Source organism: Hippopotamus amphibius, chromosome 12, assembly GCF_030028045.1.
Source record: "Hippopotamus amphibius kiboko isolate mHipAmp2 chromosome 12, mHipAmp2.hap2, whole genome shotgun sequence".
Taxonomy (NCBI): Eukaryota; Metazoa; Chordata; class Mammalia; order Artiodactyla; family Hippopotamidae; genus Hippopotamus; species Hippopotamus amphibius.
Window position 1 is genome coordinate 101,634,947 of NC_080197.1, and position 10,801 is coordinate 101,645,747.

The 10,801-nt window shown below is 37.4% G+C and overlaps 1 protein-coding gene across 3 annotated transcripts in view; it reads left to right on the forward strand.

The window, feature by feature from the left end:
* Positions 1-10,287, forward strand: part of SLC16A7 (solute carrier family 16 member 7) — a 166,731-nt gene extending 156,444 nt beyond the window's left edge. For all 3 annotated transcript variants that reach the window (XM_057702899.1, XM_057702901.1, XM_057702902.1), the window contains exons 5-7: positions 1,425-1,568; positions 5,229-6,047; positions 9,311-10,287. In XM_057702899.1, the coding sequence (XP_057558882.1) occupies positions 1,425-1,568; positions 5,229-6,047; positions 9,311-9,594 (1,247 nt within the window). In that variant the 3' untranslated portion in view covers positions 9,595-10,287. The remainder of the gene's footprint in view (positions 1-1,424; positions 1,569-5,228; positions 6,048-9,310) is intronic.
* The last annotated feature ends 514 nt before the right edge of the window (positions 10,288-10,801 follow it).

A 10,801-nucleotide genomic window follows, 5' to 3' on the forward strand; every position in this document is an offset into this window, starting at 1 on the left:
CAAGTATTGGTAAATGCCTTTGAATTCATCCTGATAATCTAGTATTTATCAAAGTATCCATCACAGTTCTTAAAATAACTTGTTGATTATTTCCTCCTCTGGAACATAATACGTTGGGGATTATAGTTGTGCTTTTATTATTTTATCCTTGGTATCTATCAACTGGCTTTATACTAAGGGCTCAAGAAGTACTGCCTTGACCTGATCTGAGTTGAATTGAACTGAATTGGTTAAGTAATTTTAAGAAAAGAAATCCACACCTAAATTCAGTAATTAGGCTAATCACGATTCTGACTCTCCTCTTCTCATAAAGGCTATTTGAATTTAACTGCATGCTTTTAATTAAAATGTTCATTTCCTAAATCAGGGTATATGTTATAATAAATAAGTATATTATATATATAATATGTATACAGTGTACACATATATATATAATTTCTTCAGATGAGTTTTACCATGTTAGGGACAGAATTCTATCTTTTTCACATCATCTTGTACAATTTCATTTCCTAGTCAGTATCTGACTCTCCTAAATTGGTTTCCCTTTGCTGGTGAGGCACCCGTCTTAATGCAGAGTGCCACCGTTTTCTCTGGCGGCCCCGTCTAAACAGCGGCGCCCATTCTATAAGTTCTGATGGTGGTGCTTTCTTGCCCTTATGGGAATGTATCAGCAGAAGCTTTTTCAGACACAGTCAGGATTCACATTCATGTTCCTTTTTCAGATGGTCCCTCAATGGTCTGATTGAAAGGTGAGGAACTGCCACTGTCTGGCCAAGTTACAGAAACCACCAAATTCAGGCACACGTAAGGCATGGTAACAACATTACTACCTGTGACTGCCCCCCGATGAACAGGGCTTGTTAAGAGACCGTCTGTAAGACATCCTCATTTCTAGTATAATGAGATATGTAAACATTTGGTGTCTTAGAATAGGACAATATGGTTTTAAAGAGAAGCCACAGTGGCGTATAATAAAAAAATTCTGCTCCAGTTAAGGGCATATATGTGCGCGTGCACACACACACACATTATTCCAGAAAATAAAATTCAAACAGACAACTCATTTATATAATCCCTAGATTTTTGTTAGATAAATTTGTGTGCATTTATGAGGACATTTAGGCAGTTTAGCTATGTCCTGTTGAAAAACTTTTCCATCAGACGTTGAATATTCATGGGCCTAAAAACTCTGTGTTAAACAATTCCAACTTATTTTTTTTTTGTGCTTATATATATATATGGGTAAAGATAACCGGTCAAATTGATTGGAAAGTATTAAGAAGTTTTCATGATATTCCATGTGAACTAATATTTTTCTTTGATCATTAACATGTGCTTTCTCAACTTTCGAAATTAACAAATGTTACACATAAATAAATAAATACCCAGCAACTGAATATTTCTTAATTTCCTCTCTCCCTCAGGTCCCATCAGCAGTGTTTTGGTGAATAGATACGGTAGCCGGCCGGTGGTGATGGTAGGAGGTTTGTTATGCTGTTTGGGGATGGTCGCAGCATCTTTTAGTACCAACGTTGTACAGCTTTATATCACTATGGGATTCATTTGCGGTAAGTCAAGTGTTGTCTTCCGCTTACTTTCTTCCTGACACTTCTGTGGTTTGCAAAGTTCTGTCAGAAACATGAGCGACGGGACATTCTTATTTTCTTTGAATTTCTTATTTATATCAGATGCTATCTTAAAGTCTTGTCATCTGGTACATCAAAATACTGGCTATAGGATGGCCCGTCAAATTAACTTCAGTAAACGGAAAAAGCAAGTTGTCAGACGTGTGTTATGATATAAATGTCAAAAAGAAAACCTCTTTGGTTTGTTTTTACTGTTTTAACATTTAATCTTCAGCCAGTGAAGATGGTATTGTGGACACAGGCTTTTGGCATATAAATAGCTTCATTAAAAAAAAAAAAATTTTCATTACTTATAACTATTAGTGTCTGACATCACTCATACTAGGTTAAAAATGGTGCCAAAAAAGATGTTTCCTGGATTTACTTTAACAATAGAATCGCTGTCGCCTGTGTTCTGATTAGCGGTAGAGCTCTGCCTGGACGTCCCTTCTTTTTCTTACTAAAGAGTTCTGTTTAAAAGCTCTGAAAGGCACATTTGCCACGAAAAACAAGTGTTTTAAAACGACATCCTGTCACTTGATTATAGTTGTTTCGCATGCATGTCTGTAGACTCTAGCTGAACTGAATGTGTACATTTGGAAAACACTATTTTATTAGTCTCCACAGTAAATTGCATTAAACAAATATGCAAAGTTTCAAGAAAAATTAGACTTCAATATAGAAAGAAATTGAATCCTTCCCTTTCACCCACAGATAATAAGGTAAATATATTTCCCTTTTTATGAGTGTAGATCAGCCTAACCTTGCATGAATGTATCATTTGATGAAAAACTTAGACACATTAAAGCCTACAGTAACAGTGATGCTAAAGTCTTTCTCTTCACAACGTGTGGACAACTCTTCTTTTTGGATATGGTAAAAGACCTTTGACATTTTAAATGAGAATCTCCTTATATCTAAGCATTGTCATGATGGAGTGAATACCCTTTCCGTTGTGCAGAAATGCTACATGCAGATGACCCTTGAGCAATATGGGTTTGCCCGCGGGGGTCCACTGTACTACACAGTCCACAGGTGAATCCTGAGGGGAGCTGCCTGTAAATGATACCTAACAGACTCTCAGCTGTGTAGAGGGTGGGCCCTCCTAAACCCCGCATGTCCAAGGTCAGCCGTGTTTCATTTGGGCGTGGTGTTCGAGCTGGACCACAAGTAGATGTGCTAGGGAAAAGATGGTTTTGATGTTACTGTGTCACATATATCAATATCACTTCCATTCCTTTGGGTCTTAAAGGGTTTGGTGCTTCTAGTCAACTATTAAATCTACCTATGAGGGATTAATCTTGTCATGATCAGCTAACACTTCTTGGTACCTGAAATCAGATGGGTCTCGCTTTTAAAGCTGACCCAGCACATGTTAAGTGTGTGATTGTGAATAAACAAACCTCCTTATGCCTCAGTCTCTGTCTTCAAGATGGAGACGTGATAGCTCTTTCCTTTGGGAGTTGTTGTCATGATTAATGTAAAAACTGAATATAGGGTACTTTACAGAGTACCCAGCATGTTGTCATTTTTAAATAAATATTAGCATATAATAATAATCTCAACATCATCATATAACATCTTAAAGTTCTAGACCTTACTTGATTTTAGCAAAACCCTTTTTGGTTGTTTTTGAAGGAACTGGAACTCAAGAAGTCTAAGTATTTTGCCCAGTGGTACATATAGGTAAGCAGCTGAGGCAGAGTTAGATCTTTTGATTTCAAATCTCATGTTCCTTTTATTATGCCAGCCAGGAAATAGATGAGCACAGTCTCCTAAGGAGAGCTTGCGTTAACACCTGGAAGCAAAATTCCAGGTGACAGCATGGGGGCGCAGGGAGGGGGAATGGCATAAGGGAAAGAAATTTGAACTTCGGAACACAATTCCTGAGGTTTAATTTGGGTCCTTCCACTTACAAGCTGCTGAGCATAGTTTTATTATTCAAACAACGTTGGTTCTAATTACACTCATTCTGCATATCTCTCAAGGATGGCTGAGGCAGCATCAGAGAGCTGCTGCCCTGCCACTCTCCAGAGCATGTCCTTGCTTCCCTCACCTCAGTTTTTAGGAATCCTATTACAAATATTTAATACAAACATTTGTATTAGAGGTTTGCAGTATTTGTACTGAGAACTCAGTGTCTCAGAATCTAAATACTTAACAAATTTGCAATACTGTCTCAATTTACATAAACTGGTAAATGCAGAGGAATTCCTACTGTATAGAATCCTAAAATAATACAGAATAATGGCTAGGCTAAAGGGGAAAGAGAGAACGCTTGTATAGATCAATCGTATTTACTTTTTAAACAAACTTATTTATTTCTGTTGCCAAATAGTACCTCGGGGAGCTGTAAGAAGTAATTCCTTTCTCAAAAGTGATACTCAGGGCTTCCTAGGTGGCGCAGTGGTTAAGAATCTGCCTGCCAATGCAGGGGACACAGGTTCGATCCCTGCTCCAGGAAGATCCCACATGCCACGGAGCAACTAAGCCTGTGTGCCAAAAAAAAAAAAAGTGATACTCAGCACTGTCAAGGTGTCCCTAGACAGTAGAAACTCTGACTTACATAAACAATCAGCTTTAATCCCCGAAATGTGAATATGTTTCAAGCAAAAAAAAAACTTATTTTTTGTTAATACACGTGTACTTCTGTAGTCATGAAATGTGGAATGTGAGGAATGAAGTGATTACTCTTTTTTATTATTTGCATGGCTTTGAAAGAAATATCTCCAGGAGACCTAAGATTATTTTTAAATGACAACCTTTTTTGTCTGTTCACTCTATTCCGCTCTGAAAAGAAAGTATACATGTTTTAAATGCGCTCTTGCCCACAAGGAAGATATCCATTCTCTACATGTGTATATAACTATAGAGAGAGATTAATTTCTTTATGGAATTAAGTGATTGTAACTAAGAACGAAAACATTTTGTCCCAGTTTCAACTTATTCTGTGATTATTGCAACATCAGTAGAAGTTCTGGGTTTTATTTTTGTGTTTTAAAAAGAAAAAGGGGACTTCCTAGGTGGCACAGTGGTAAAGAATCCACCTGCCAATGCAGGGGACATGGGTTCGAGCCCTGCCCTGGGAAGATGCCACATGCCACGGAGCAACTAAGCCCGTGCGCCACAACTATTGAGACTGTGCTCTAGAGCCCGTGAGCCACAACTATTGAACCCATGTGCTGCAACTACTGAAGCCCACGCACCTAGGGCCTGTGCTCCACAACAAGAGAAGCCACTACAATGAGGAGCCCGCGCACCACAACGAAGAGTAGCCCCCCACTAGCAACAACTAGAGAAAGCCTGTGTGCAGCAGCGAAGACCCAACAAAGCCAATAAATAAAAAAAAATAAACAAATAAATAAATTTAAAAAATTTAAAAAAAAGGGAATATGAACCTGTCATGCATCTCAGGTGTCCATTATGAGAACCTTTTTGTTTATGGGCCATCCTATTGATAATACGTAATTATTAAAAATTACTGCGTGCAATTGCATTTTTAGTTCTGCCATCTCCACTTGAATGTATATTTTGAAGAGTCATTTCTTTTGAGAGTGGCATAATGTGTTTATGCTTTTCTTCCTTTTGTCTTGTTCTTTTTAGGTTTAGGTCTAGCCTTCAACCTGCAACCCGCCTTAACCATCCTCGGCAAATACTTTTATAAGAAGCGGCCTATGGCGAGTGGCCTTGCGATGGCTGGAAGTCCTGTTTTCTTAAGTACACTGGCTCCTTTTAATCAGTACCTCTTTAACACCTATGGTTGGAAAGGAAGCTTCTTGATTTTGGGAGGTTTATTGTTGAACTCCTGTGTGGCTGGGGCCCTCATGAGACCCGTTGGACCCAAACTAACCACTCAGAAGTCTAAAAATAAGGTTGGTGTAAGAGAGACTGATTCAGGTATGAAGGAGAGACATAAGAAGAAATCCATATGGGCAAAAATTAATAAGTATTTAGACTTCTCCCTTTTTAAGCACAGGGGGTTTCTGATATACTTATCTGGAAACGTCATTATGTTTCTGGGATTCTTTGCCCCCATCATATTCTTGGCTCCGTACGCTAAAGACAAAGGAATTGATGAGTACTCCGCAGCTTTCTTGCTGTCTGTCATGGCTTTTGTCGACATGTTTGCCAGACCTACTGTAGGGTTCATTGCAAACACCAGATTGGTCCGACCCCGCATCCAGTACTTCTTCAGCTTTGCGATCATGTTCAACGGGTTGTGCCATCTCCTGTGCCCGCTGGCTGAGGACTACTCAAGCCTGGTGGTGTACGCTGTGTTTTTTGGCCTTGGGTTTGGGAGTGTTAGCAGCATCCTCTTTGAAAGCCTCATGGACCTTGTTGGCGCGCAGAGATTTTCCAGTGCGGTGGGACTTGTCACAATTGTGGAGTGTTGCCCCGTCCTTCTTGGTCCTCCGCTTGCTGGTAAGACTATTTTTCATCAAGGAAAGCCAAAGGCATAAAATTAATATCCGTTAGCTGAGACTTTCTTTGTAGTGTAATGTGTGGTTTGTAATAATGGACACTAACAGCCTGAAAGACTGTGGGTGTGTTAATTTTAGGCTTTATTTTGTATTTTTAAATCTCCTAATTAGTCTATTGTAGACAAAAATTTCGTTCAGAGCCTGGAGTTATGAACTTAAGAATTTAAATTAGGCTGCTAATTAGCATGATTTTCAGGTTTTTACCTATATCAACTTGTGCTTTTAAAAATGTATCGTAAAAATAAAATGCCACTTCATTTTATCATTGGTAAACACACTTCTCTTATTTTTCATTAAAATGAGTCAAAAATTTGAAGTCATGCTCTCAAAAGGTCCAGATCTGTTTTCTTATCGGAATATATTGGTTGCATTAATATGGAACTTGTTACATGCTTAAGGAAGGAATACTTTTATAATATCACTAATTGGAATATATGAATAGGAAGGCAAGAATTAAAGGGAAGTTCATTCAAAGTCATTCTCTTGATCAGATACTTATAGTCCATAACTTATGTTCTTGTAACAATTACCTTTAGATTTTAAGATCTAAAATACTGTCAGTGATGCCTATGAAAGCATCTGTGCTAAATTATCTAGTAAGGACACTGAGTAAAGACAAATGTGTAAGTTCATTTTTGAAGTTAAGGCTTTATTTAGTCTTAGATTTCATTGTTACAAATAGTAAATAGTTTTTGTTGGCCAGTCTTTTCCAGTGATCACTGCAGAGCATTTTTTTAATTAATGCTAAATGTAGGTATTTACTTAGACCTCTTGGCCTGCCCCGTAATGGTCACAATAGTTGCTGGGCTAAACGTAAATTATTTTCATGTATTTAAAGTCAGTGTTTAAACTCTTCCTACATGACATCAAGGAGTCACTTTGAAAGTGGGAAAATTCATGCTTAATTTGTTAACCTTAAGGTGCCATTGACCTTTTGCTTTTTCATCTGGTCAGGAATGAGTGGTGTAGCTGCTGACTTTTTCTGTCCACCAGGGCTGTATCCCCTGGTATCTAGCACAGATGCTTTGGGTGGTATATCTCTCAATATAGATACGCCAGGGCACCAAAACAGTTTTCAAAGTGAATGAAGCCAATAGGTCACATTCATTTTGGACAATATATGTCATTATATAAGACAAGTACAAGTGGCCTACCTTTTCATACAGAATTAGTTTTATCAAATGGGTTTTAGAAGCCTATTTATTAGCAATAAAATTCTTCGTATCAACAGAGAAAATTTTGTTTCACCGGCCATGGCGAGATGGAAAAAAAATCAAGTTAGGTCAATAGGCATAGTGGATAGGTGCTATGGAAATGAATGAATCTGATTTCGCCACTCCTTCCTGTGCTGAGACCTATATTAATGATATTTATATCAATTTCTGTATCCTTGAGTGCTTATTGTGTTAATATTGCCAAAGTATTGCATCGGTGGTATCAGTGATAATAATTGATTTGGGGCTCACTGTTGAAGCTCTCAAGCTTTCGCTGTAAAAGAGTATCCATTCTTAATCCTGCTTCTTCCTTCTGTTATCCCTGATACTCCCTGACTTTTCGACTGGCTTCTCATCTGCAGTATTCAGTCACTATGAGCATGGCGTCTGGCACATAGTAGGCACTCAGTGAATACTTTTGAAGGAACAGGTATGCTGCAGTTACTTCTTACACGGCCGCTGCTGCTGCTACTGGTCTTGTTAGTACAGCAGTGAACGGCAGGGAGGGCCTGATTTTTATTTTTACTTTTTTCAACTCCACTTTCACTGCTATATTCACAAAGAGTTGAAATGTTAGTTCTGCAAATCATATCTGGCTTCTTGATGATGCTAAAATTTCCCAAAACATTTAGCAAGTATGTTGATTTGGCAGTCCAAAGTGATGCTAATTCTGATAGGACAAAAGACCTAAGGTTTTTGTATTTAGATGTGTAATAATTATTGTATGAATAGAAATATTTGACTAAAGATAGGATGGAAAATTAAATTACACAATTTGGGTTTTTTTTTTTTTTTTTTGTCTATTTCGTACTTAAGTAAGTCTATTCTAACATTTACCTAATTAAAACAGGGAATGTTGTTGAAATAGATAATTCCATAGGTAGCTAAATTTAATACTGAGCCACTCACTAGATTCTGGTCAGAATGATGGGAATTCTGACTAAACAGATAGATCTATTTCAGAACCACCTGGAACATACATATGATAAATAATATGGATTTGTGTATACTACATTTTGCCAATAATAATTATTGTTAAGAATTAGATGCCTGCATAAGCAGAGGCAAAACCAAGTATACACAGTACAAACCGAAGCATGTTTAAAAGTCAATAAGCCTTCCACTTATACGGCACCAGGCTAGTTTTTCAATGTTCTCAATCAAATGGAACGAGAACTTTCTTCCTGATTAGTGTGGCCTTCATAATTTAGATTCAGATAAAGTGAAAAGCTCTGATTAGCCCAAAAAATGACATGACACTTAACCAAGAGGTTTGGTGAAGCCATTTTACGGAGTAGTTAAGAACATGAGGTGCAGACAGCCTTTGCTGAGAGCCCAGACTCTGTCACTCACTCACTGGCTGCATACCTGTGGTCAAAGTACTTCACAGAGCTCTTGTAAATATTAAATGCACAATTACAAATAACACATTTAGCCAGGTGCTAGGCATAGAGAAAGCATTTCCTAAATATGACACCCCATCAGGAACCTTATAAATGCCTCTGCATTTTTCCTAAAGAATGTAACTTTTCCTCTTTATTGAAAAGATAGGAAATGTGGAAAGGAGGAAGTGATCTCCATATGTATGCTATAAATATATTCATATATATGTTTACACTTGTAATTTTGTGTGTGTATATATATATAGTTCTACACATGTAGGTGTAAAAATGTATCTCACACATGTGCATCTCTGTGAATATATATACAGACACACACATACCTAGTTTGTCTTGGTTGTACACTTTTATTGAGGGCAGTAATTTTCAATACATTTAATATAGTGGTAATGTAATGCAGTATGTGCCTGTAAATGCCTTAGCTATGCATGTGTAGAAGTCATAATCTAGAATATTTTTTTCTTTATTAAATTCTCATTTAGTATTAAATAAGAAATAGGTATGCAGTGTGGGGAGGAATGTGTTTGCAAATGTTATCATTTTATGGCTGATTTATTATGCTGTCTTAAAAGACATTCTTTGTCTCTTAGGTAAATTGGTGGATGAAACTGGACAGTATAAATACATGTATGTGTCCTGTGGAGCTGTTGTGGTCCTGGCCAGTGTGTGGCTACTCATTGGCAATGCTATCAACTACAGATTGCTCGCAAAGGAAAAGAAGCTGAAAGAGGCAAAGAAAATACATACGCCTGAGTCCCAAGAATCTGAATCCTTGAAGACATCTAAAAGTCATGATGTCAGTGTCAAAAGTACAAAAAGTCAAAAGTCAAAAAAATCAGGGGTTAATCCCTCAGAAAGAGAAACTAATATTTAATAAGAATCACATCTCTGATTTCAGTGTTAATGACTTTCTTAGGAGTAATTTTTTTTTCAACATGTTGGAAGGTTTTTAGTTGAAATGAGGCATCATTAAGGATGAGGTGAGATTTTCCTTAATGGCAAATTTTAAATGTTTGTTTTTTAAAAATTCTTTGAGCGGTTAAATTTTGAGATCATGCATATAAAGAGTTCATGCAAGGGACTTATTTCCCTACACGACTCAGGTTGTGGTGGTTAAAACGATCTTAAAGTCTTCCAGTGACTTCCAGTCTTGGTTATAGAGATCTGAATCCCAAACCGCTGGTTTAAGTAGTTAGAACGAGTATGTTTAGTCCCGTAAGAATACCGTCTCCACATTTCACTTTTTTATTTGATATTAAAGTGTGAAATGGAATCAAAGGAAGTGAATTTTTCCCAAACATGCTCACACACACCGACTTTCACACACTTAAGAACAAGCACACAGGGTATTTGGAGAAAAAAGACGAGTTCAAAAAGAATATGATCATTGTACTTTTTTTAAAAATCCATGGAGAGAAAAGAAATATGTTATATCTGCATACTACTTTATAGTGTGGATTTTACAGATAAGAACATGAGTGAAAATGAGGGTGATCTTAATTTGAAAATGAATCGAACTGCTGTAAAAAAAGAATAGCATTTGCGTATACGAAATAAATTTGAAAAATAGCAAAAACTCCATTTTAAACCATCCTTTCTGAGCACTGTCCGATTTGATTCACGCACGCACATGATTTCTTTGAGGGGGCCGATCAGTACCTGGTGCTAATGAATAGAACCCTCAAATAATTTCAGAATTTGCTAATATAGAAATCAGGTGAAAAGCCTCACTGATTCTTAGCAAGGAGCTATGTCTATTGATTTGAAAAGGATTGTAGTCAATAATCCAGAAAGGAATAGCCAGGGACTTCTTTTAACCAAACTCAATCCAGACTTGCTGTGATGCTGAGACATCAAAGTGGAATCAGCTGGAATCCTGGTTGACAGGCTTACAAATAGGCAGAATTTTAATTTTTCGCAACATATAGTGGTGGTCAGAGGGTTACTGTTATGAGTAGTCCATCTGAGTAAAGCGAAGAGTGGGAGGTGTTTATGATGAGATCTCCAAGCTGTTTTCATTTCCCTCCCCTCCCCTCCCCGACAGGCAAAAGCAACAAAGAGAAATCAAACAGGCTTTGTAC